At 48.2% G+C, this 25,838-nt stretch overlaps 9 protein-coding genes across 9 annotated transcripts; 5 read left to right on the top strand and 4 right to left on the bottom strand.

The window, feature by feature from the left end:
- Positions 1-381: 381 nt before the first annotated feature.
- K452DRAFT_257227 (uncharacterized protein) lies at positions 382-2,297 on the bottom strand. The gene is made up of 2 exons (XM_033538428.1): positions 1,052-2,297; positions 382-1,002 (listed from the first exon to the last, which is right to left on the bottom strand). The coding sequence occupies exons 1-2, from the start codon at positions 2,017-2,019 to the stop codon at positions 474-476; spliced, it is 1,497 nt and encodes a 498-aa protein (XP_033393478.1). The 5' UTR covers positions 2,020-2,297; the 3' UTR covers positions 382-473.
- A 1,880-nt stretch (positions 2,298-4,177) lies between these two features.
- On the bottom strand, positions 4,178-4,582 carry K452DRAFT_98156 (uncharacterized protein). The gene has a single exon (XM_033547392.1). The coding sequence runs from the start codon at positions 4,496-4,498 to the stop codon at positions 4,286-4,288; it is 213 nt and encodes a 70-aa protein (XP_033393479.1). The 5' UTR covers positions 4,499-4,582; the 3' UTR covers positions 4,178-4,285.
- On the bottom strand, positions 4,200-6,839 carry K452DRAFT_291344 (uncharacterized protein). The gene has a single exon (XM_033541158.1). The coding sequence runs from the start codon at positions 6,755-6,757 to the stop codon at positions 4,667-4,669; it is 2,091 nt and encodes a 696-aa protein (XP_033393480.1). The 5' UTR covers positions 6,758-6,839; the 3' UTR covers positions 4,200-4,666.
- Positions 6,840-8,161: 1,322 nt separating this feature from the next.
- K452DRAFT_291345 (uncharacterized protein) lies at positions 8,162-8,853 on the top strand. Its single transcript, XM_033541159.1, has one exon. It carries the CDS (start codon positions 8,258-8,260, stop codon positions 8,717-8,719), a length of 462 nt encoding a protein of 153 aa, XP_033393481.1. The 5' UTR covers positions 8,162-8,257; the 3' UTR covers positions 8,720-8,853.
- A 2,253-nt stretch (positions 8,854-11,106) lies between these two features.
- K452DRAFT_291347 (uncharacterized protein) lies at positions 11,107-12,574 on the top strand. The gene has a single exon (XM_033541160.1). The coding sequence runs from the start codon at positions 11,168-11,170 to the stop codon at positions 12,458-12,460; it is 1,293 nt and encodes a 430-aa protein (XP_033393482.1). The 5' UTR covers positions 11,107-11,167; the 3' UTR covers positions 12,461-12,574.
- Positions 12,575-14,547: 1,973 nt separating this feature from the next.
- Positions 14,548-16,799, bottom strand: K452DRAFT_329108 (uncharacterized protein; the record flags this gene model as incomplete). Its single annotated transcript, XM_033545037.1, has 7 exons — positions 14,548-14,773; positions 14,810-14,973; positions 15,023-15,049; positions 15,079-15,326; positions 15,381-15,715; positions 15,763-15,905; positions 16,743-16,799. 7 exons carry the CDS (start codon positions 16,797-16,799, stop codon positions 14,548-14,550), a joined length of 1,200 nt encoding a protein of 399 aa, XP_033393483.1.
- A 733-nt stretch (positions 16,800-17,532) lies between these two features.
- Positions 17,533-19,388, top strand: K452DRAFT_312148 (uncharacterized protein; the record flags this gene model as incomplete). The annotated part of the gene is made up of 4 exons (XM_033543525.1): positions 17,533-18,085; positions 18,119-18,333; positions 18,387-19,174; positions 19,223-19,388. 4 exons carry the CDS (start codon positions 17,533-17,535, stop codon positions 19,386-19,388), a joined length of 1,722 nt encoding a protein of 573 aa, XP_033393484.1.
- Positions 19,389-20,806: 1,418 nt separating this feature from the next.
- On the top strand, positions 20,807-21,776 carry K452DRAFT_216581 (uncharacterized protein; the record flags this gene model as incomplete). Its single annotated transcript, XM_033536258.1, has 3 exons — positions 20,807-21,100; positions 21,150-21,529; positions 21,590-21,776. Coding segments are annotated over 3 exons (861 nt in total), but the record flags the coding sequence as incomplete, so codon positions are not given.
- A 1,555-nt stretch (positions 21,777-23,331) lies between these two features.
- K452DRAFT_339928 (uncharacterized protein) lies at positions 23,332-24,840 on the top strand. Its single transcript, XM_033545327.1, has 2 exons — positions 23,332-24,105; positions 24,193-24,840. Exons 1-2 carry the CDS (start codon positions 23,530-23,532, stop codon positions 24,706-24,708), a joined length of 1,092 nt encoding a protein of 363 aa, XP_033393486.1. The 5' UTR covers positions 23,332-23,529; the 3' UTR covers positions 24,709-24,840.
- The last annotated feature ends 998 nt before the right edge of the window (positions 24,841-25,838 follow it).

A 25,838-nucleotide genomic window follows, 5' to 3' on the forward strand; every position in this document is an offset into this window, starting at 1 on the left:
ATCACCAAACTCTCCCGGATAACTTTCTGTGAAGCTGGGCGCGAGGAATTGGACGCCGCTTGTCCTTCTAGATTACTGCTACCTATAGAGGTATATATACTACTATCTAAAAGAATACGTTCTCTCTTTGAGATCCTTATTTCCTTGCAGTGGATAAACGTGTGGTGTAAGGGGTAAGGCTGTAGTGTAACAACTAATTATAAGGCTGAGAACGTATGTTATCGGAGTGATTCTGGTTGATATATAGAAATTATCTATATCTAGTTACTGTCGCTTGCATAGAGATTCTATAGAGCAAGTAATAGTATAAGCGGGACTTAGCTGCTTGTTAAACCACAAATCACAATAATGTACGTACCTAAGTACTACACTAGTAGAGTAACGAGGAATGTTGATTGGCCTAAATTCCTAAAAAACGCCTGAATAAGAGACCTCTATAACATGATAGCCAAACCTGTCATTTATCCCCTGTCTTATGTTTCGCCCATGATTTCATTTTTTAGTTTGTCGCAGAACTTTTCAAGCGATTCAACAAACTCTTCTCTTGATGCTTTCAGAGTTGTACCTGTCTGAGCAGTACTTTCCTGAGTAGCACTTTCCTGAGTAGTACTTCCCTGAGTAGCACTTCGATAGAGCTGAAGTAGCTCATGTTTTCTTTTGCCCGGATTGAACTTTACGCCAATAGATGTTAAATGTCCCATAATATCCTTTTTCGTGAGTTTCGATGTACCCTTTCCTTTTGAGCATTTGGTAAAAAGAGAGCGACAACCTAATATCCGTATTTTGTTCTGGACATCCATGAAATTGCAGTGGATGAGGATCTGTTCAAGACTGTTATAAACAGTATCATTTAGGTCCTCATTCGATATCTCTGGGTATTTCTCCTGTATCTCAAGGCCTTCGAGGGTCTGATCTAGAGTTCCAGCTGTGTAGAAAGTTCCGCCGACCATAAGACAGTCCTCTGGCGTAAATACAGCATGCGGTAAACTTGGCGGCATGACACTAGAGGGTAGTAAGTATAAGGTAAAACACTAAAGTTATATATACTTACAAAAAGTCTCCCTCTCGTAGTTCAACTTTGATCCACTCATCAGATATCTCAGGAGATACTGATCCAAGCTCTGCCAGGAGCCGTAATGTTTGAGTAGTAACACGGCGTGGGAAATACCAGATCTTTCGTCCTGATAGAATACCAGCCCATGTTCCTGTACCGCCTGTATCTACATGAACAGTAGAAATCGCGTTTGCTGTTGACAGTATAAAAAATTCCTTTTGATATACTGGTTTCCAGTCTGAATTAGTCTTCCCTATATCTCCTAGGCTACTATCGCGTAGCTTAGTTCTCAGGTCAGAGTATAGAAGATTTGGAGGACAGTATTGGACCTGAAAATTGTTTTCAATATCCAGAAAGTTGAGAATTAGGTTGTTCTCATCTTGTCCATGTGATCGCTCCTCCTTTCTTTGAAATCGTGAGGAGAGCTCAGCGACGGTAGTCTGGCGAGTTCTTTTGGCTGGATCTTCAATGGAGAAGTCGTAGACTGATACTGTGCACTCTTTCCTTGTAGAGAGGCGGCTGATAAGGTCCAAAATCGTTGATCGTCCGCTCAGAAGGCTCGGGCTGTCAACTGTTGTTCGATGTAGGAGTGGAACATGAAATGGCCCTTCCAGAGCATCTCTAAGAGAATCTGAATCCTCTAGAAGAATAATATCTTCCTGGGGAAACGGCTGTCGGAGTATGCTTTGTAGCTTTTCTTGACCATCTAACTTCGTGAGTGGTCTGACTTGCTTCATAACATATTCCCTATTCCCTAGTCGTGTACTGGGAAATGCAGAACGTCCATCCAACGCTTGTATAAAACGATGGAGCTCTTCTACTCCCCCGCCTTTGCCTGAGGTATCGAAGTTCGTACTATATTCCCCCCATTCTATTTCTTCCTCAGGGCGCTTTACTCTTCTCGACTTCATTTTGCACTCTTTTTGAAGGCTTCCTGGACTGCGTTTCCGAGATGGAGATGCCATGTCATCTGGTTCCTGGTAAGGGAAGGTAACTCTGGGTACGAGAGGAGGAAGGTGGCGAGGTAAGGTAGAATGACGGCGAGATAGAATTGGTCGAGTATTATGCGCAGGGAACAGGTAATAATGTGCGTGGTTTGGTCGACGGAGCAAGCAGCTGATGGTGCCGAGCTGAATGAACAATCGTGGGTAGGGAGCAGGTGATAATGTGCGCGGATTGGTCGTCGGTGGAACAGCTGCGAAAAGCTGCCAAAATTACGTGGTAGAGCGACTAGAATGCGACGTTTATTTCGCAAAAGAGCTAGTGAGGCCGTGCGTATGAAAGGTATTTGTAGGCAGCATGCAGTTTATTCCATGGGGAAGCAATGTTGCTAGCGGGAAGCAATGTTGCCAACGGCGAGGCAATGTTGCCAGTGGGGCGGCAATATTGCAATGTGGCCAGTTCGAGGTGACGCCGATGCGGCTTGCGACCAGGGCTAGAGCTGGCCTGACCCGTGCGACGGCGTCTACGGGGGCGGCAAAGGCACCTACTGGCCGCCTCGCTTGTGCCCCCAACCCCTTGCTTCGCTCGCAGGCCAGGGCGCCCATTCATCAGGCCCCCTGCCGCGGGCCGCCAAACGAGTCTGCGCACGTTTGTTGTCGATCCCTTCGCATGAGCGAGCCTGATCCCTCAACGAGCGCACCAGTTAGACGAGGCAGTGATTTGGTGGTGATTTACGTGTTTCAATGTTAGAGAGAGGGCCTCTAAGGACGCGTTCTAATTGGTGCATTTGCTGAGAGATCAGGCTCGCTCATGCGTACACGACGCTACAGGCTGCGAAGCCGCCTTTCCTAATGTATGCGGATTAAGGAAGCGAAGGTACGACGTGAAATTTTTTGCTCAAGCCAGTTTAGGTACTTCCAAAGCAGGAATAGGTCATGGTGATACGAGAATGGAAGAAGCGGGGGAGCGCTAGTGCTTAACCCGTTATGATCAATGGGAGTGAAACCGAAATGGGCAGTGTTGCCAAATAACGCCAAACTTTGAAACAAAGTGGCTGGGCTCACTGAACGCAGTAAACGCGGAGGTGGGCGCGGCGGGCGCGGGAGAAGGGGTAGTGGTGGTGGTAGGGTGGCTAGGGGCGGTTGTAACACGCGTTCAGGGCGCGAAAGCCGGCCTACTACGCGCGCGCGGAGAGAGAGAGAGTCTGGGGGAGTGGCGGCGAGGGTGCCTTGGTGCATCCAAGCCTCGACAAAGGCGTTAGATAGCGTTGCAGCGAGAGGGGCGGACATGGTTGATTATTTGTTTGTCGCACAAGCACAAGCAGGACCGCCAGGCGGTGAAGGCGGGCAGGCGGGGGTTCGCAGATCCCGAATCTTAGCCGCGTGTCAAACGTGCATCGAAACCCAACGCATCGCCTACTCTCGGCCAGAGAACGTCCAAACAAGCTCATACAATAATCTTCCAGGAAGATGAACCTAGAAATCGGGGTTCGGAGTGTATCTAAGAAGCATCGGTTACAAGTTGGGGGCATTCCGTATATCGGCCGTGGTTTAAGGAGAGAATACTCGCGCTCTACGAAGGATAAGCAGAGATATTATACGTTGAATGCATTACTTACACGCAGGCAAATACTTCTTAACAGGAAGACCGAGGCCGGATCACCGAACAACACCCGAACGGGGAAATTTAGCAGTATTCTCCGCAAATCCTACCTAGTTTGTTAAAACGTGATTCTACAGAGGTCTATACGACTATGCCTCGTCGCAATCTATAAAGGATACACGAAAGAAAGCTTAGGCAGCTATCTTTCGCTGCCCTAGCGTAGCCCCGGCAGCCATCTCGCTCGCCCGTTCTTAACGATAGAAGACTGCCCGCCTAGCTATAAGTACTCTAAAACTAAGCGCGCTGAATTTATTAGTGCCTTAGAGGTTATTTAATATAAGAAATTAAATAAGAGGGGAGTCGGTGTAACGGACAGTGTCTCTTTAGCTAAGACTACTAATATCTTTAGTGTTAACGAGTGCTCTACTCGACGAATTCGATAGGGGGAGGGGGAGGGGCCCTAAGTAACATGGTAAATACCGTTTAGGAGCTCTAAAAATTATTCCTAGCAAGTTATAAGAGATTTTTGACTCTCTCTCAAGGGTAGATGGGCTAATAGAGTAATTGTTACGGGTTTCTAGCGCGTTCCTTCTAGCACTTTCCACGCCTGTTAGCGAGCCGTATATATAGCCGCCGCCTCTCGTTTCTCTTCTTTTTCTCTTCGTACTATGTCTTGTAGTTATTCCTTCACCCTTTGGTTGAAATCCAGTAAACTATATCAAGATCCACCTCACTGCTGTGATAAGCCTTTGTATATAAGTATTGTGAAGCAGTCATGGCTCGCATGAAGAAGGTAGCAGGTGGTGGAATAATGTTGAAACATTGAAAAAAGAAAGTAAATATAGCAAGTAATACGTAAAGAAAGATGGCCTGATAGTCCAACATCTCAAACCCCAGCATCCCTCGCTTAGCTCCTCATTATCTATCCCACGCCCAGTTGCCCACTAATAACCCTAGAGCTTAACAAAGTACAGAATCACTGCTTCCTTGACTAAAAGATTCAAGTACTGATTGAAGTTAGGTGATCTCTGTCCATAGGGTCCCCCTTGTGGCCAAAAAAAATTAGAGTCACGGCAAGTGTGTGGTATTGTACAGACGGTTGCCTGTATCGGTGGTTCCGCTGCCAGTGAATTTGGTATCGGAGAGCCGGAGTGCAACAAGGCTGGAATCTCCGTAGCCGGAAAGTACTTTACTGATGAGACTGCGGCGAGACATGCATTGTGCCTGGACTACGCCAGCAACTACAATGATGCGGATGGCAGAATTTAGATTGCGGACTGCCTGTAAAAATTCGGCCACTGTCTTTCCACTATTCACCACCGAATCCACCAGAAGAACGGTTCGCTGTCCGTGTAAATGGTGGAGTTTAACGTCGTTGGGGTGGCTGGCATGGACAAACATGGACCGCGGAAAGGCATCGTTAACACCAAGTGCCATGGGCTCTCCGGCGCGCATCAGTGCTACAATTGTCGTCTGATCCTCGTGGAGAAGTCGATATCCATTGGTAGGACGGCCTAGGACATGCGAGATCCTACACTCTTCGATCCCAATTAGGTCGGTCAGGAACTCAGTTGCTAGGTACCACCCAACTCGGCGATGGGCATCCCTTAGTATTGGGCCGGCAACAGCTGCGTCGCGCATCGGCGTCGCGAGCAACTTTGCTGCATTTTTCTCTGTTGCGAGATGGATTTGGAGACCCGCAGGTCGGTCTCGTCGACAGAGGATAGAGCCAATAAACTCATTCCCTGTCAGCTGGATTAAGGGAAGTATCTCGGTGTTGAGCCGCGGTGGCGCATTGCTGGGCAGCACAACTTGCTGCGCCCGAAGGCCTTCCTTGTCAATAGCATTCGTCAGTGCTGCATCCATAGTCTTGCTCCTAGACTGCTCTTCGCCAACTACGACGATAGCTTCGTCCGCTTCGATCAGCATATCCAAATCCAAAACACTGTCTCCAAACGCCCAAATATATACCTGGTGAGCGATTCGCAGGCGGGTGACCAATGCAGCTTTCACAGCGGCGGTAACGACGAAACCGTCTGAGATGCGCCCACCGCCAATAACTGTCACCGTCTTAGATAGACCTTCTCTTTCCAATACTATCTCCCAAACACGGCGCAGGCCACAAGTAACCACAACCGCACCGACATGGTTCTTATCGGCCACCAGATGCAAAAGGGATCCGAACTCAGGTTGGATAGTCACCTCCGGTGCCACTTTTTGGCAGATGTCCTCGAATTCTTGATCGTCAAGCGTCTCCTCATACAGCAGTGTTGCCTGACGGAAAGCATTGTACGAGTACTCCAAAGGGCTGCTAAATAGTGCCTTTAACGGAAACTCCTGGTCTTGATTGTTCGAGATCTTCCTCCAGAATAACGTGCCGGTATCTTCCGCAGCTAGTGTTCTGTCTGCATCCAAAACCAACACTGTCTCTAGCTGAGTCTTGCCAGGGGGAATAGCCTCGTCTAGCTTTCTTTCCGCCCTCGATAGGTTATGCTTCTCGTTATGGCGTTGGAAATCGCGTAACAACGTCGATGTCTTGGTTGGCAATGCCAAGTGCGGGAATATGAGCGAGAATAAAATGCCATGATCGCGGCAGAGACGGCGCAGCCCGTCTTTTTCGGCCTGCTGCCACTTTCGCAAATGAGTGATCGATGCCGATGGACGATTCCGTTCCGTATCATCCAAACGGCGTTTTGCGATGGTCTCAGCTGGAACGTCCAAGTAGAGGATGTGGGTGTATGTTTCCAGATCAGTCTGCGTATACACTGGACATCCAGCCTTTTCTTCTTCGGGCCAAAACATGAAATGCCCAGCGACAACTGCAACGCGCCCGCTGTGGGCACATTCTTCTTTGATTTTGTCGATGGCAATCTGGCGCCAATGCGCCTTTTCTTGCTCTCCGAGTTCTTTAAACGCGTCAAGACCCCCAGAGACGACAGTATCAATGACCTCGGATCCTTCGTAGAATGCGAATAGCTCACTTCCGAGCTCTTGCTTCAATTGGTTAAGCAAAAATGTCTTGCCGGAGCCGGGAACGCCGTATAAGCCGACTACCACCAGTCTATCTTCGGTAGTAGGTCGAGTCTGAGGAACGGTAGATTGATGCAGCTGAGGGACCGCCGTTAGGCTCGGCGTGTTGGAGTCGCGGCTGGTAGTCATCGTGAAGATTTTCCTTGTCTTGGAGGGCGATATGATAGTAGTGAGGTTGTTGGGTTGTTGATGAGATAGCCTTTATCAAGTGTAACAGGTTTAACGGTTGATGGAAGGTGGACGCATCTTCTTTTATCCTTATATAACTAGTCAATTTTTACCATAATGGCCTTTCCGTGTGCATTCAAGCGACCTAAGAACGTCCTGAAGGCCACTGGGGCCACGAATTCATGCATGAAGCCATATATGGTTACAGTATGCATGGCATTACTGCAGAAGTTCATTGAAGGACCTCACCGATTTAGGAATGGATGAGCGTAATAGCTTGATTCTATATTAACATGGTTCATCTTGAGCAACGCTGCAAGGTAACCAACCCTCTGGTACCAACGTAGAGTTCAGCGGCGTACAGGAAGCGGTAACTTCAACTGGTGGAAGGATAGAGAAACATGGCGAGGATGGCTTCGTACGGCTATTGGTTATAGAGTGGCAATTCCCTGATTGCGTTGTTGCCCGAAAATCACTATAATGCACTGCATTAGATTCAGACTCGTGCAGCGCTGTAATGACCACGGTTGTCCATTATCACATGAAGTATGCCAGCTGCACACGTTGCCGAGGAAGGAATTCAAGGCCGTGCTGAGTTGGGAGCAGGGCTTCGCCGCAATACGGGTAAGTCATAAATACCTACATGTACCGGGAAGTGGTTACTTGGTGGAGTCTATCTCTCTGTCGAGCAGCTTGTTGCATTAGCAGCATGTATGTACCTCGCCGCAGAAGAGCAAACTGGTACTAGAAATTGTGTTGACATGTAAATCATTAAATTTTACCTCAGGTTACCTATCATTTATGTTAGCTACAGGGTAGGTAATACACGATTGGTCTTTTAGCAAAGTAAATACCCCCCCCACTTCCGGCTTTGGAATGGATTTACACAGTGATTTTCATGACCCAGAATGAAGTCATTCCGCCTTAGCATGAAGTAGATCTATCCAGATATACAAGTATTACTAAAGTTTACCATTCTTGTCAGCTCGCAGCCTTAGGTACAATGTCTCTCACGCATCATTATGCGGCCACTTGCCCCCTATGAGAATCCCTGCATCTATATCACGCAACATCACTAGCATACATTGTGCCCCGCTAACCAATTCTATAAGCCTATAGTACCTCAAGATTGTCTCAGTTGCAGCTTTGCAAATTTCAGCTGCATAAAGCAAGCCGCGTGGCAGGCAGCTGGGACTTGCACCCGCTGATCGACGCTAACTCGATTTGTGAGCATGCAACAGTCGTTAAATGAAACTCTCCAGATCAGGATAAGCGTCTCAGGCTAGAATCTCAGATTTTAGTCAGATAAAAGCTTGGCGACTTTTTGGAATTTTCGCAGTCGCACGGTGTCCCAACCAGTCATACCTTCCATCTACTTTCACCTTTGTTCATCTGGCGTCAAACTATACAAAGAACCAACCTCTCTCATAGAACATACATATTACCCAATTGCCAAGGGAAATGCGTCCATCGCTGGACATGTTTCTAAGAAGGTGGCATGGCATGTTGGGTCTAGCACGGCAATCACCTCTATGTTGGCACCGAGATCGACTTCGGGAAGAGCTACAGGAACTCCGCAAGGCAAACACACCCTGGCAAAAGCTCAGCGAAACATCAGACGTCTTTTTCTCGATCAGTCGGGCTCGGTACGACGGGTTTCCCATTAGGAGGCTGCCCCCCTTCGTTGCCTCTCGGCACCTCCTGGTATATGCGTATATGGTGGCAAAGTACACCTTGCGCTGGAAGTTCTATCGAACGGTCGCTGCCATCTGCAATGCCCCCAATCGGGGCTTAATGCGTGAGGTAATAAACCCCAACAAAGACCACAAGCTCGGCGAAGTCGCTTTACGCCATGGAATCGATCCAGTAAAATTCAAGCGAATATGCCTTCGGCTACGGCGCATATGGCCTCTTCTCCCATAGGGATTGGCTCAGTGGCACCTTGCGTAGCCCTGGTTGCCGCAGCTCGGATGGGATGGTAATTGGAGCAGACATTACGTTACATGATACTTTTAATCAATATTTTATGATAGTCTAATACTACATTCTAAACAACATGTCGAGGATGGTTGGTTTAACTAAACCCATGTCTATGCCTTCATTTAATGGATACTTGTAGGCCTAATCGTGCACGACTGCGGTGAAAGCAAACTGTGTGCAAATTACATAGACTTGACTAACGCACGTAATCGTTACTCCTAACACTGTCTACGGCTATCGTCCCTAACTACTGGCTTTACTGCCTTTGATAGTATCTAAAGGATATCTCCGACTTTGCTAATAGAGCCGTAAAACATAATATACAGTATCTTAATCCAGTCCGCCGTCCTAAGCTAGCCAATTTCCAGCTCCCCGACCGATATACAACCGCCAGTTCCAATTTCTCTACGCCTCAGCCTTCCGAGCCCGCCATTACCTATTGACGTAACCCCATACTCATAAAAACCCACCAACCCCCTCCCTCCACTGCAACATCGCTGCACCGGCCAGACATGCCCCGTTGCCAACTCAGCTTAGCTCTTCCTCTCAAACACGGAACCTTCCAGCGGTATTCCCGTCGGCTTACGCCCTCCCTGCTATATCGTGATATCGCAGCTACCAATGCGCATACCCCTGATCATAGGCCAGTCGACGCGACCTATGTATTATACAACACAAGAATAGACTGGAAACGTCGTTGGCACAGCACGTCATAGCGAGGGTAAGCGCAGTTGGTATTTGTGACGAAGGCACGCAGGCGCTACAGCAGGCGAGTACTGCTGTGCCGCTGATGTAGTCTGTAGCCTGCCTGCCTACCAGGACCGGAACCGCAGGAACGTGAGTGGTAGGCGACGCGGATACGGTACGCAGCGTGCGTGCTGATAAGCAGTAGAGAGGCAGGAATAGCTTAGTCGAGCTTGGCTGCGCGAGAGCGAGATACCGGCCCGTGTGCCTATCAGGTATCTAGCTTAAGCGCCATGCGTGTGCGCGGACAACGGAACGTACATAGAAGCTGGGACGGCCTCGCCTCGCTTGGTTGCGGCCACGATTCACGAGACGGCGGCGCAGTAAAGGTAGCCGACGGCGCGGCAACTTAACCGCGGACTGCGCCGTGCGTTGCATTGTAAACATGCTTTAGTGTGTAGAGCGTAAACTTGGCGCGGCGCGCGTCTATCCAACCCTTATCGAGCGAGGGCAGCAAGGACAAGACGGCGCAGTCCACACGCCCCGCATACACGTGGGTATATCGCTGCTGCAGTGCGGCCGCCATCTTCGTCGCTCCGCAGGCTTACGCGGCTTGTGTCTCTGATCTGTACGGTCCGTGTGATGCGGCGCAGGGCAGGTAGAATGGAAGCGAGACCGTCTATCTAGCCACCTCCAAAGCCTGCGCGACCGAAGCAAATTGTTTTCCCTTTCTTTCGGCAACATGACTGAAAAGGGCTTGACTCTCCGGTGCAAAAAATGATAAATAGGTTGTGGCTGTCACTGTTGGCTTGGCTTAGAGGTATTTTCAAAGTTACAGAAGGACGCACACGACTGCATAATTCGAAAGATATTGTCATACCACTATTATCGTCCCATCTCCGTATCACCAATTTATGGCCAAATTCTGCGCATAAGTCCACACAGTTTCACTATCATAAAGAAATGAAGTCATGCAGTATGTTTCAGACTTCTTATTGATGGGGGGCTCTCAGACGGTCACTAAGAATAAAAACGATTTGGGCGCAGTCGGTAAGTTAATTTTATGCGTGTATTTTAAATCCAGGGTCATACAATGCACACGTAAAACGGTGGGTTCTTCATTTGGCAACGTGTCGCACTGGCACAGCCTTACAGACGACAATCTGTCTGCGTTGCCACATGGTCCCATAGGAGGTGGTTTAGTTCGCAAAAGCAACCGAACATCCCTGACTAGCGGTCAAGTATCACAGGGACTAATTTCGGCGATCTATGGCGTCCTGGAAGCAAAATGTATCATCTAAGAAAGTTCATTCATATCTTAGTAGCCTTGCGTTTATTTGAAGTGCATGCGGCCATTAAGGTGTGGTTTATTGCGAGAGTAGGGAAAGAAACTTTGTCGTGAATGTATTAGTTATTTTCACTTTTTGTTAAGCGCTTTTTTTGTTCCTCGCATACTTTGAAACCTGCAGAAGCTCATGAGTCTTCTACAGCAACATTATCAGTGCTTATTAGTGCTTATTGCCAGTGCATCAAGTCTACGTCATAGGTAGTGCTGTGCACAAGGTACAGATGCCACTTGGAAACCGTTTAAATCCTGCCAGGGGCAAGACGGCCAACAATTGTCTCATAAATGTTCTTCAAGCTCTCACTGTTACAGCCTTAGGTATCCTTTTTATTCACCGCCACCACACTCCCTTCAACAACATCATGTTTTCGGTCACGAACGGATTGGCTTTAATGGTATGCATCGCGGCCACCTGCTACATTTACTGCAATTACTTCAGTGAAAATGGCCAGAGTCGTGAACAGTCCTCTAGGTTCAAGCAAATGGCCGTGGCAAAGAACTTTTCGGCTCATGTCTGCGATAACCTTACAATATTCGCCGATCTCAAGGGATGCAATTCATTACTCAACTTCAGGTTCAACAACCAAATCGGCTTAAGTTCTCCCACATCACGACTTCAGGCACGATCAAAAGCGAACGCACGACTCTACCTTGCTTTTGGAATCGACAATGCTTTCACCACTACCGACAGCGGTTGGCACAAGCAATTTCGCACAGAGGCAGAGTCTCTTCTAAACACTCCTACAGGCAAATGGAAGAGCATAGCGGAGACAGCAATTAAGACTACCCGCCGAAGGTTGGATCAGTCAGAATATCCTCAGAACCTCGCATGCATTGTCCAAATCATAACGATGAAGATGGCCCTTCAAGTCTTCCTACAGGTTGACCTTTCCACAACAACAGATGAGCAAGTTGAGCTTTTAGCTTCTGAGGTTAACCGCATCTGGATCGCATCGAAAGATGCCAGTAGCTTGGAAGAATGGCGACACCAAGATCAAATCCACGCCGTGCTCAATAACATTGTTCCCGACAAGGATCCTCTGGTACCGCGAGAGAACCCCATGAACTTGATTCTTCCTTCGTATGAGACCATGTGGCGGGCAGTCTTGTGCTGCATTCTCGAGCTTCATTTCCGGCCTCATGCGACAAAGCTTTACTGGCAAAGCACGCTCCAGAAGTTCGTCCACAGTCCGACCACAATTCAACTTAAGCGTGATTATCCTGATGGATCTGCCGCAATGATTTCAAAAGAAGCCCTTCGCCTTTATCCTCCAACAAGGCGGATTTACAGAGAGCTTCAAGACGACAGTTCCGGCGAGAGCCAAAAGCTCGCTGCAGACATTGAGGCTCTGCACCGCGACAGCAAAGAGTGGCCAGGCGAAGGGGAAGCTAACGCGTCCAAATTCTGGCCGCCGCGCTGGTACGGCCATAATGGCCGCAATACTACTTTTCTCTCTTTCGGTGGAGGGCCATTTCTTTGTCCAGCACGACAAGACTTTGGTCCAAGGATGTTGGCGCTGCTCGTTGGCGCTTTCTCTACTGTTGTCCGGGACGAATGGAGAGTGAAGGGCGATCATTCGTCGAAGATAGCTACTGAAGCGCCTTTGGACACGGGAAGAGATTCCTACATGTCTCTTCAAATTGAGAAAAAGTAGCAGTACTTATGGGGTAAACGGAAGAGGGAGAACAAGCTAGTCTAACGAAACCAAGATTCGAGGTCAAGTTTAATAACCGACAATAATGCGTGCGCACTTCTGGTTTGCGATGGCCAATAAACAATTCCTGTATACTCTGCTAGCTATCAATTAGCCTGGATGTGGGCTGGACCGACGGCTGCAAGTCATTGTGGGCACGGTAAGCTGAATTGGTCTTTGATGTTTGCGCGTGCGGCTCCAGGAAAATAAATGCAAACGGTTGATGAATTCATGACTGAATTTTACCGTGATTTTTGGAGCCTTATTACATTCTCAGCTAGCCGATTCAATTCCAATAATCGGCCCAAATCATCCATGCTATGTGGCATGCGGGACGCTATGTCCACGATGGCTACCTTCGCTGTGTACAAGTATGCGGGCGGCCCGAGGGCCAGGCTATCTGTTGCCAAAATCAGCGTGCATCCTGGAGCCCATGTCAATTTGTCAATCCACCGTATCAGACAAGAAGCAGCGCGGACTTACATGCCGGCTGCGCGCATATGGCGGTTAGGCAGGTTCACCCCGGTCCGTCGAAGCGCGCATGCGACCACCGAGGATGCAGGGCCAATCCGATGGAAAAGCACTATCAACCGCGAAGCGAATGGCATAATCCATCTCGTCCCGCCTCAACCCCAATAAAAACGGTGGAACTGCTCACCTCGGCATCCAGAGTCAGGAATGTAGTGCGCGTTTGGGCCAATCAAGGCGGAGGCGGTCTCTACCACTCGCCCTTGGCTGCTGTAGGAAAAATAAGGGGAGCGAGCCCGATTGGACGTCCGAAATCACGGGGGATGATGCCGTAAGGATACCAACGCCGGACCGTGCTAAAGCACGCCAGCAATAATATATCTATCATACTTTCAGACATGTATGTTTCATGCAGCACCAACCATGAGAAGACCTTTCCTGTCCTCATCCACTAATCATCAGAGAAACCCGCCATCATCACTGCCACCATCGTCGGATAGCTGTATTACGCCGCAGCATGACTGTATCTTTGCTGTTGTAGGCTTCACTTGTCGCGATAGTAGTGTTGTATTGTATCAAGTGATGCCGTGCTCAAAGGCTGGTTTCAAGTACCATGCGGGATCAATAACGCAAGCTAAGACTCCCGTTGTGGAAGAGTGCAGTTTGGAATGAGTGGACAGCGCCATGGTGACTGGTACTTCCGAGATGCTGCTTCGTCATTTCCGTCGCACCTTCCTTAATGCCGGCGTTGTCTCCGCGTCTGTATCTGTGAAGCTGGGCGCGAGGAATTGGACGCCGCTTGTCCTTCTAGATTACTGTTACCTATGGAGGTATATATGCTGCTATCTAAAAGAACACGTTTTCTCTTTAGTAGTGGTAAATGAGTAGTGCAAGGGTAAGGCTGTTGTGTAACAACTAAATAATGAGGCTGATAAACGAGAGTTATCGGAGTGATCCTGGCTGACAGTATCGTTAGCGCGTATATACGGTTCTTACTACGGCGCAGTATGCGGTGTTCGTCTCTAAGCAAGGCCCTGAGATGGCCTGATGCCCAGCGCTGAGTAGCACAAATTCCTGGTCATAATGTTTGCGTAGCAGAGACCGTCAAACGAATTTCTACCCTGCCCGGGCTGGCGTGGTTTCTACCCTCGATGCCAAAGGTTTGTACCACATACAACCCCTCCCCCCCCCCAAAAAAAAAGGCGCGAGTCCCCATCAGTTAAGTTAGTATGTCAGCGTTAGCAGCTAATTAAAAGGAAGTACCGTTTAAAATTATCGCAAAGTCCATAGTGTTTGTCCGCTTACAAGAACTGGAATTTTGTGACTAGACTTTTCGCCAAAGATCTCATTGAATGCAGAGAAAGGAGCATCTAAGTCCTACTAGTAGCTTCAATGCGGACCAAGGGGCTAAGAAATCTATGGGTAATTAGCTAGAGTAGTAGGTCTAGGTTTAATGCCTAAGAGGAACTGTTGAAGTGTACGCAGTTTATATTGCTTTTTCTGTGGCTTAGTCATTTAGCACAGGGTATAAGAGGACTCCGCCTACCGGGCTCCTAACAAGATCATGCCACTCATTGCTATCAATTGAAACCCCATTCATTGCAACAGGAACACTTAAGCTCTTTAAAATTTATCCAAGGATCATCCTCCAGCAGTTCCTTTGCCGTCTTTCTATGTTCCGGTAACCAGCACAGCATTAACCTCATAAAGTTGCGCAAAAGCTCCTTGTCTTGTCCTTCTAGATTCTCTTCCTCGGCTTCAAAGGAAAATGGTGGAATTTTAGCATCTATTAATGTGCCGAGACGACTTTAGGGCTTCCGTACAAGTTTAAATCAGAACAACGTAAAATTCTTGTTAAAGAACAGGAAGCCGTTCCCGTTTCTCTTAAGGAACTCGCAGGGAGGTCCTAAGTACGCAACGATTTGCGAGAGGTGTTTGATGTTGCTTAGCTCGTCTTCATCGGCCCTACTATCGAAGAGATACTTTCCTTCGTAGAGGTCCCATATCTACGTGTGGTTAGATTGTGCAAGGCCGCTAGTGCTAAGTAGACTGTACCATAACTCCAAGGTTCCAGATAGCGAGCTTGTGGTCCCGTCCATGTGAAGGATCACTTCTGGAGCCCGATAGATCTCTGGCATGATGTCGTCATCATATTTTCGCTCCGAAGACCGCGCTTCTCCGAAATCGCAAAGAATCGGAATGCCCCACGATTTCGGCCTAGGCATGGGTCGGGATCTGTTGATTATGCGCTGGTCGTCAAAAACTTTGAACTCGCTTGGGTGCTCCATCTCTTTCTTCTCCATATCGGCCAGCATGTCTTCATCCTTGTTCTCCAGAAGGATATTTGCTGCCTTGATGTCTGTAAACCGTGATATCAGTATTCAAAATATCGATAAAGCATGGAAATTCCTACCTGTATGGATTAAGCCGGCCTCAGTATGGAGGTAATCCAGCGCATGCAGGAGGTGGATGCAGAAACCCCTCAGCATATCTGTGGTCAGTCGGTAATTGGGAAGCAGACGCTGAAGTCCCGACGTTCTCATAGCAAGTGGCTTATGGACGAAGCATGTATGAGGCCCAGCGGGCCCTTCAACCTCAAATAGGTCAAGGATATTGCGTACGAAATCCTTTCCTGGATGATCGGTCTTGACTTGGCAGAGGCGTTTATAAGCATGCAGCTCACGCTTCGCCTGAAAACCATACATTGAGTTGCGGATGAAAACTTTAAGAACAACATAACGATGTTGCCTTTCAGATAGCCAGAACGGGTATAGAGGGAGATTAAGAGTACTAACAGCAAATCTCTACACAGCCAGACTGTCGAGTACATGCCGTAGCCAAACTTAGTGATGATCTGGTACTTAAAATTAAGTACTTCGCCAATGTGGGCCGGGTAGTAGTTGATGGAATGGTAATCGGGGAGCGTCTCTTCTTCAGTCTTTTGGTGTGAAGCTGGCGCGAGGAATTGGACGCTGCTTGTCCCTTTAGGTTACTGCTACCTAAGGACGTATATAACCTGCTATCTAGAAGAACACGTTTTCTCTTTGTGATTATTGTTCCCTTGCAGTATATAAATGAGTGGAGAAGGGGATAAGGCTGTTGTGTAACAGTAAAATAGTAAGGCAAAACTCAAGTATTATTGGAGTGACCTTGGCTGATAATATTTTATAAAGATAAGAGGGTAGACGAAGTACGCTAAGAAGAGCTATACTAGACCTAATTAGATAATTCCCGCTAATAATCGCCCCTCGATAACCCCGTAATACCTTATTAGTATAGCTATATTACGATATATATTAATCCCTATATATAGCTTTAGTCTATAGCCGTCCCAACGGGAGTTATACCGTCCGGATGCGCCGGCTCACGTGCGCTGTGCGGGACAGGCGGACGGCGGTGAATGGCCCCGTCCGGCGGGAGGGCTACCTATCGGCTGGACGGTGTTTAACCCTATACACAGCTATAAAGCTACTATGCACGCCTCTACCCTCGGCTTCCTTGTCCTCAGCGCCCTCTTCTTCGCCGCTACCGCGCCTAGAACTAATAACAGCACTAGTAGCAGCACTAGTAGCAGATGCCCTGGGCCACGACTGCTGCCACGGCCACGACTGACGCGCCACAGATCTGCTGGCGGGCCTGCTTCCCCGAGGAGCCGCGCTGTCCGGAGCGCTGGGTGGCTGTTAAGTTCGGGGTACGTGCGTGCGTGTGTTGTGTTGCGTCTTGTGTTTGCTGTAGCTGTCGCTGATGCGCGTGCGCGCGTTTAGGAATACTATACTTGCTGCCTGTCGAAGGCTGATGACGACGACGATGCTGACGAGGTTGCGAACGTCATCTGTGAGCGTGCTCTCGTTACTGTTCTTTCTGTTGCTGTGACCGTGGCTTTTGCTTTTGCGCTCCCGCTTGTCGTGTGTGTTGACCTCGTCTGTGCAGGGATCTAGAGGCGCCGCCGCTCGTCGCGCCGGGGACGCGCTTCTGTACCGGTGGCTGGGTAGCGGCGCATGACGGGGTAAAGGTGGGGAAATCGGGAGCGTTTGGAGCGGATATACGGCGGCGGAGGATGCGTAGAGAGGTAAGAGGTCTTGCGCTTGTCACTCTTTAAGTATCTCGCAATCGATGGGTTGCGCTTCTAAAGCTGCTTTGTGGGATCCGTCCGTGGAAGCAGTGTGTGGTAACGTGTAGGTACAAAGGTTTAGCGTTGGCTAGATTGGTTGGTCTGCCATCGGTCGTACAAGCTTCCTCCTTGCCCTTTCCCTATCAAACCATCCATCCATATTGAGGCCTTCTGTTGGATTACAGGTGTGAAACCGTGCGAGTGAAGAGAGAACGCGGCTTGATTTTGAAAGAGTATCTGGCAGCAAGCTTTATATACATAAAGAAGCAGAGCGGTCATGTGCTCACTTGTAGAAAGTAGCAGGGGGATAACAGGGTGTTGAAACAACGGAAAAGTAAAATGAATATAGAGAATAATGCATGAAGAAACATGGCCTGATAGTCTAACACCAGCCTACAGTCTAGCCTCTGCACGTTCACCGCTTTTACTCCCATCTCTGTCACCGACCGGGACAATGAGGAGCCGTAGATTTCCAATCGCGCCCACCAAGCGACGCGATGAGCCTATCAACGCTGTCGATTCCGAACAGCAGAGCGACACAGAGCTAGCTACCAGCCTTTTGAAACAGTCCGAACATCACGACAGTCGCCAGTCACATACCCGCGATGATGATTCAGGTCACATAGGGTCACATGCCTATGTTTCGGAGTCTTTGGTAAGGAAACTGGGACAACTACGCATCAACGACTTCTTTGACAGCGACTCTAAGCAGTTACCCAACGATAAGAGCAAGGATTCCGATAGAGACTTGGAGCCTAATGCCTCCAACCGCCACTCCCAACAAGGACCCGCTGATAGAGGGGAGAATTCTGAACGCGATAGCGATACCTCAGACCACGTCCTTAACAAGGGAGATAAAGACAACGGCGACGACAACGACAGCAACAATGATGACGACGGTAGTGACGAAGCTGGTTACTCATGCGGAGGACTAGAAAAATCCTTTCGCTGTTTTTTCATTGAGCTTCGTTCGTTACCTAACGACCTGAAAAAGAATTACGCGCAAGGTTCCCAGAAACTGATCCTCGCCTTGATCTAAGAGAGATTTAAGCCGGCACCAAGTGTCATTACCCAGCAATGTCGCAGTTTATTTGGTACCAATGAAATGATGAATGATAGCGGGGACACTAGCGAAGAAGAAGATAGGAGCATATCGAAGTCCGGAGGGAGGGGGAACGAAACGAAGGAGAAGAAGAAGAAGAAGAAGAAGAAGATGGAGGAGGACGGAACAATCACGAGAAAGCGAAGGACAAGCGTAAGCGCACTGCATCCGAGGCATATCCTAATATTGGCAATGTTGCTTTAAAGGCGACGAGGTTAAATAATAGCTCCCGAAAGTGGAAGTCAGAGACGAAGAAACCAGACCAGCGCCAGCGACCAGCGCCCGATAAACGTTTATGGAAGAAAATTTCGCGGATCGAGCCCAACAGCACCGACAAACTGCCCCAAGATTTGGCTAACAAGGTCAACAACATCAAGGTCACTCCCGATTGGTTTAAGTCATTCCGTGCGGCCATCCTCGAGGAATTGTCAGAAGGCGGCTCCAAGCCTGTTAGTCCTCGCGATGAGACGTACATGGGTTCAATTCTGGTCCTACTTGGACGAGCCATCCAGGAGTGTAGTAGTCGTGTTGAAACGTTGCTCGGAGAGCACGCGGTCATCAATAGGGGGAATCCGCTCGGCGGAACTACCGGTGATTACAGCTACGACGAGCTCCGGCAAAAGGTTGCGGATAACGTATACGAGGGGACGAAGTCGCAATTGGTGCGTGTCATGCGCGCCTTCACGATGAACCTCGACGCAGAATCCGACATAGCTAGAGGAAGTTTTTGCCGCTTCCGTGTATTTTCTGATTTTTGGTGTACGTATGAGGAGCTTCAGAAGCCCGTTCAGGATGAGAACAGTGCTATCCGACGCATCCTCGAAGAACAAAAGCTTAGAACTACTAAAGGAAGGCCATGGAAGACAGTATTGTATGACTACTTTATTCAGATGGATAAGCGCAAGTCCCGTGCGCTCTGTCGGAAGTTCAACACTTTCGAAAAAGTTTTCGGTCCCAGTATCTTTGTTTCATTGCCTCCCAATTCAGTTTCACTGTATGTCCTCTACTCCTTATTACTAAAATTAATACTGACATGCTGTAGGGTTCGGCCCTTGCGTCAACACGTGCTTGAACTGACGTTGCGCGTTATCTCGCAAAACGAGGACGCCCTGGTCCCTTGCTTCAATAAGCTTCACTGCTTCTTTAAGGAGAAGATAAACGATTCCGTCGCGAAAAAGTCTGATAAGCAATCGAAGATGATTGCGTGATTACGTCCTCTAACTTGGGTCTAATGATCTCTTCCTAGGCTGGAGACTGACGTATACCTATAGGAACAGCTAAATTTCATAGAGTCTTTCAAATAGATCATTAGGGTTAAAGTGGAGTTAATTCATGTTTTATTTTTAATTTTTTTTGTTCTCTCGGCTCTCCTCCGCTAAACCTTCTTTTGTCAGGCCTACGCCTAAGCTAAAGATGTAACGAGGCCTCTCTATATATTCCAACACCTTTATGTAGTAGCGATAAGGATCGCTTTCGGAGGTCGAGTTAGTAGTAATACGCGGGTTACGCTATAACACTAAAATAGGGCCTTTAGCGTGCAATTTAGCACCACCTAAAAGGAGTATATTAAATTGACCTAATTAGGCCCCCTCGGGGCCACAATAGGGCCGTAATTTAGATATGTGTTCGTTGCGTGCAAAAACCCTTACCCTTGCAAGCGCAACGAAATCAAGCCGTAGCCGCGTCGCAATGTCTCAGAGACGGATTTTCCCCTTCACATCCGATCGTTTATTTCCGAAATGCCGAGGATAAAGAAAACTGGGGCCGTCTCCACAATTAGGCAGCGTCCTAGTCGGGCCGCCTACTACGGGCCGATCGGCTGACGGCCACTACATACCCGCAACCCGTCTTCGCGCACCGCCCGAGGCGAAGGGGGTCCGTGGATCTGGAGATCGATTACTGATTGGTAGGCTCATGTCAGAGGTTGTCTTAAATCTGTAACACGAGGGTTTCGTCGCCCCTTCGTGCATGGGGATCCGCAGTGACACGAGGGCGTTCGGTGAGGCCACTTTACCGGCCGTTGCGCAAGTTACGGAACGTAACGGGCTGCCAAAAGCTATAGTAATCACGTCTTGCAGGTGTCGGTCGGGAAGAATGAATGACATAGGACCTTCCTAGACAAGTTCGGATCATCGAGACATAAGTCAGCCGCGTTCTGTCTTTAATACTCTACCAGCCTAACAAGCTTGGAGACAGCTCCCGATTAATTGTTGTCAAGAAACACACGCGGCGGCGAACATGGTTTCGCAAGGTTTTTAGCCCCCGAAAGCCCTATCACCTATGGCTCGAATGGCCACTGGCTAGACCCCGAGGCGCTATCCCTCCCGAGAGTTAGCCGGGACCGAAGCTATGGTTAGCTCTGTATTGTATCTATTCTCGAAGCATCTCCCCGAGTGATCGCTGAAGATCATGCAATGCATTCTTCGCACGTTTTGATTCGAAACACGATCTACGTCCGTGCTTCAAGTTAGCTTAGTTAGTACATAGCATCTTTAATATAGAGCCACCGTCTTCGCCCCCCTCTTCTTATTTTCTAGCATTTGCTCTGCTTTTCCCGCCAACTTCATGTCCCAACCCCTCTTACTCTAGGCCAATGGGAAAGGGCTATTCCGCCGAGTTATTAGCACCTGCAGCTACCCCACCGCCGGGCATTACCCAGAACTTCGTAGACTCCGAAGACCTTTGGAGGGATGTCCGCGTCTTTACCCTCGTTCCCTGCTGCCTCGCAACGGTCTTTCTCGCCTTAAGACTCTTCGTGCGTTGTTATATCCTCCGCCTTTTCGGCTGGGACGACTTCCTAGTAATCCTCGGCCAGATCTGTGCTTGGATCTTCGGAATCCTTAGCTTGGAGAACGTAAAGAATGGGTACGGGGTCCATATATGGAACCTTGCGGTGTATAAGGTCATTGCGTTTAAAAAAGTAAGTCTTCACTCTAAGCCTCCTCGACCTAACCTAATGTGTTTGTTAGTATGACCTCGTCGAGGTAGACATCTACTGCCTCGGAGTAATGTTTATTAAGCTCTCGGTCCTAGTCTTCTACCTTCGCCTTAACCCCGACGAGACGTTCCGCAAAATGACGTATTGTCTTATGAGCCTTGTGATAGCATATAATATCATCAGTATTATTGTATTCACCTGCGCCTGCGTGCCCGTCCGCGCACAATGGGAAATCCTTATAACGAACGCTAAATGCATCAACCAATTTGCCTTTATCTACGCCAACGCCTCACTAAACATGTTAACTGATTTCTTGGGTCTTTTCCTTCCGATCCGCATGGTCTGGAATCTACAATTTCGGAGCATAAAGCAAAAGATTCTACTCCTAATCGCGCTGACTGTTGGATCCCTGTAAGCCCGCCCTCCCGCGCTATATTAATAGAAAGCACGACGTACTGACAGCCGCCGCAGCGCGTGCATCCTTAGCATCACCCGTATCGTCACGACGCTCCCGTACAACAATAGCATTGACGTAACGTGGTTTAAAGAGACGACGGATAAATGGTGCATGGTCGAGATTAACGTGCTAACTATTACAGCGTGTATCCCGACGATGAAGCCGCTGCTTAACGCCCTATTCCCTACCGTGTTCGGTAGTACTAAGGACTCGAAGTCTGGGCCTTCGGATGGCCCCGTCAGCATCCCGATGAATAATTGGTGGTCGGCTCGAAAGGGGCAGCGCCTACGCGGCTACGACGACGAGGAGCGCGCTATAAGGAAATATGTTCCAGATTGGGTCAATAATACAAACAAATCGATTGGGCCTGCAGACGGCGGTCGGTCGAAAAATTGCGGCGTTTAAGGGATATATACAGACGCGGTCACAGTAGACACGCCAAAAAAGCTTCACGTAATATTCAAGAATTAAGCATCTAGCCCACAAGGCTACATTTTCTCATTCCCCCTTCCACCAACAATTCAGTGTGACGCAAATCCTAGGCCCGCTTTATCCCGGCTCATGCAACGTCAACTCAAGACAGGATCTTACACCCCATCTCTAAGTCTTCGATCTCCTGTAAATTAGAATAAAGGGGAGTTCGTTACCACTTTGCCCTAGCATCCTGCTTCCTTTTATGGCAAATAAGCGTATTTAGGTTAGCTTTTCGCCTCGAACGAAACCATGGTCGCGCTTTACCACATGGTTTTGAAATATGTTAAGTTTCCATGTGAAGGAAGATGCGAGAGGCTTATTTAAAGAGTAGAAGTTACCTTGAAAAAAATTAACAGGCAGACGTATTTTAATGAAACGTTTGTTTAAGCTATTTAGTTGCTTTTTGTTTAGCTTTTAATTGCGGTTTAGGAACAACAGTCGAACAACAAGTATACTTAAGTGTGAAGCTGGGCGCGAGGAATTGGACGCCGCTTGTCCCCCTAAATTACTACTACCTATGGAGGTATATATGCTGCTATCTAAAAGAACACGTTTTCTCTTTAAGATCCTTATTCCCTTGCAGTGGATAAACGTGTGGTGTAATAAGGCTGAAAAAACGAGAGTTATCGGAGTGATCCTGGCTGACATTAAGTATTATGTAACGGACCAATATAGTTCTTGCCCTATACAATATAACGTCCCTCCCTGCGTGGCGAAAAACCCACCGTGCCGAAACAATTTCGACTAATCAACATATTAAGTCTCCCCTCCAGAACCTATAGATTTACCGTTAGCGTAAGTTCATTCTTTAGCTATTTCTCCTCTAATTCCTATACTATAATACCAAAATTACGGCGATCTTTGCTGTGCTTCCAGCCGATCCTTTCGTAGCATGGAGAAGCCCTCGCACTTTATCCCCCTACTGCGTCCCGAATGTGAGAAGTTCTTCAAATTTCGGAACAATATTACGGAACTTATACAAAAACAGAATTATCCTAGAAGCTTTTCTAAACCTCAGCCCTTGATGTCCAGCATTCCGAGAGTTTCGCCGATCGACAGGGTGATTCGCGCCAAGACATAGCTAGAGATGCTCGCTTACATTATACTGTATCGAAATCAAGCCAACCGTATTGTATGCTACGCTATACCAAAAGTAATATTAGTGTGGCGCAGGTTCTAGAAGTTTCCATGGGCAGCTACGTGTCCCCTTGGGCTGATGCCTGGTGCCGCCTATTATCCATTCCCTTTCCTATCACCATCGCCATTGTAAACTAATATGAATCGCGCCAGTGAAGTCCTCTCGGAGGGGCTTGATCCTTCGGAGCCTAGAACATACGCTGCCCTGTCAAAACGGGGTAAGATACCTCGCTCTACCCTATGGCGCCGTGCACATGGACGGCCCTCTAAAGAGGAAAAGGCGGAGAGCTAACAGTACCTTACTCCGTTGGAAGAGAAAGCCCTCGTTCAGTATCTATTACGAATGTCTCGTAACGGGTATCCTATTCCAATCAAATATTTACGTTCGCTAGCATGCATTATCGCGCGCCGGCGCTCCTCTCTCCTTCATGCCTCTACGACAGGCGAAGCGATCCACCCTCCAGGCAAGAACTGGCCTCAGGCCTTCTATAAACGCTATTCAGAGCTTAAAGCGAAGAAAGTCAAAGCGCTAGATTGGAAGCGACATGATATCAATATCCACGATAAGATTACACACTGGTTTGAGGTCATTGGGAAGGAGCTACATGACCCGGTCATTAAGCCGGAGAATGTCTATAATATGAACGAAACGGGAGTCATGTTAAGCTTACTTGCTTCCCTTAAAGTCCTAGTAGGCAAGGACGACCCGCGAGGTTATAGAGGCACAGGCGTTAAGCGAACGATGGTAACTGCGATTGAATGCATATCTGCAGACGGTAGGTCTCTCCTCCCGCTGATCGTCTGGCCAGCCTCGACCCATCGAAGCAACTGGACTACGTATCCCACCCCTGGATGGCACTACGCATGCTCTGAGTCTGGATATACCGACTCTCAGATTAGCTTGGACTGGCTTAGACGTGTCTTTAATCCCCAAACTAAATCACGGGCGTATCAGAATCTACGGATTCTAATTTGCGACGGCTTCGGGACGCATGAGTCGCTCCAGATGTTGGAGTACTGTTTTGAGAACAACATTATTTTATACCGCCTTCCCTCTCATACCTCCTACAAACTACAGCCCTGTGACATCGGAGTGTTCGGCCCACTAAAGACAGCCTATCGCGAACAGGTTGAAAGACTGTATCGAGGAGGTGCAAGTACAGTTGGCAAGGAGCATTTTACGTCTCTCTATAGTCCCGCACGAATAAAGGCGCTCACTCCAAAGAACATTAAATCAGGGTGGATGAAGGCTGGTTTGTATCCGTTTAACCCGGATAGGGTACTAAGGGATATGCGGAAGCCACTTACCGAGCTAACCATTCCGAAAACCGATGAGGTCAAGGTGGGGCCTTGTTCGCAAGAACTACTGCAAACGCCGGTGACGGCAGAGGCTTTTATGTCGCTACGTAACCGAGTCGAACAGGATGCTCATACGCTTGATGCGAGGAGCAAACAGCGCCTACAGAAGCTAGCCAACGCCGCCCAAGTATCCTTTGCTGAGTGTGCCCTCCTTCTCGATTAAAACCAACTCTTGTTCCAACAGAACAACGAGAGCAAACGTCGCAAATCGACCAAGTCAACAGTGGTAGGGAAGGCGAAAGTGATGAGCTATGACGATATTATCAAGGCAAAAGCTAAACTTGCTGCTAAAGAGGCTGTCAAAGAAGCCGCGGTAGTTGAAGGAAAACGTGGTCGGAAGCGTAAAGGCCCTGTGTTAGACTCAGCGGGAGCGAAGGCCAAAAAAGCACGGAAGAGTGAAGCGGAAGTTGCGGAGGATAAGATTGCCGCAGCAGGGATGGAGAATTACTGCTCTGTTCTCCAGTTCTGATAAGGGTCCTATTACGGTTGTAATGCATTAGTGTGTCTTATAACTATGCCGCGTGATAATCACTACAGTTATTATAAGATACTAGAGCGATCGATCTACCGAACCGATTATTACTGAACATTTACCCTAATCACTAGTATAAAGAGTGCTTGGTCCACGGACCACTCGATTGGCGGGCGCAGCTGGGAAGAGATCGTTACCGGTCCTGCTTACTATAATATGTATGGGTTGTATATATGATTTGTGACCGCTGATATTACCCTTAGTTTTAGGATGGTTACGAATACGATGTTAAGCTTAGCGCTTACCCGCCGGAATCCTTGTCCTGCGAACCCCGCTCTGTTGTACAACCGTCTCTAGGCTATGCCGTAATATCTTAAGTTAGTAGAGCTGGATGCATACTGACGTGTCTCCAATCAAATACATCAGCCTTGCAGCCTATGGAGAATATTAAGCTTAGCGGCGCTTAGCCGCACTCTACGATAAGTGCTACAAGGTGCGCCAAGTGTTACAAGGGCTTAATGCGTGTCAGCATATAGCCGATTTTAGCCTACCGCTTGGTGGGTCATACATGCCAAGAGCTGAGCTGACACAAATATATTAAGGGCTATGCCTAGTTTCCGTGTTTTCATCTGACCTTTGCAGGAATACTATCACTACAGCTTTATTCTACCCTAGTGTTACTAGCTCTTATAGAGCTACCTTCAATACTATTCTAGCCTAGGATTTTTCAATCACTACTAAAAGAATTCGAGATGGTAATTATCTTATTATTATTAGTTCGAAAAACTATAAAGTATAGGAAATATTAATTAGACGTAATT

Source organism: Aplosporella prunicola (assembly GCF_010093885.1).
Source record: "Aplosporella prunicola CBS 121167 unplaced genomic scaffold K452scaffold_27, whole genome shotgun sequence".
Taxonomy (NCBI): domain Eukaryota; kingdom Fungi; phylum Ascomycota; class Dothideomycetes; order Botryosphaeriales; family Aplosporellaceae; genus Aplosporella; species Aplosporella prunicola.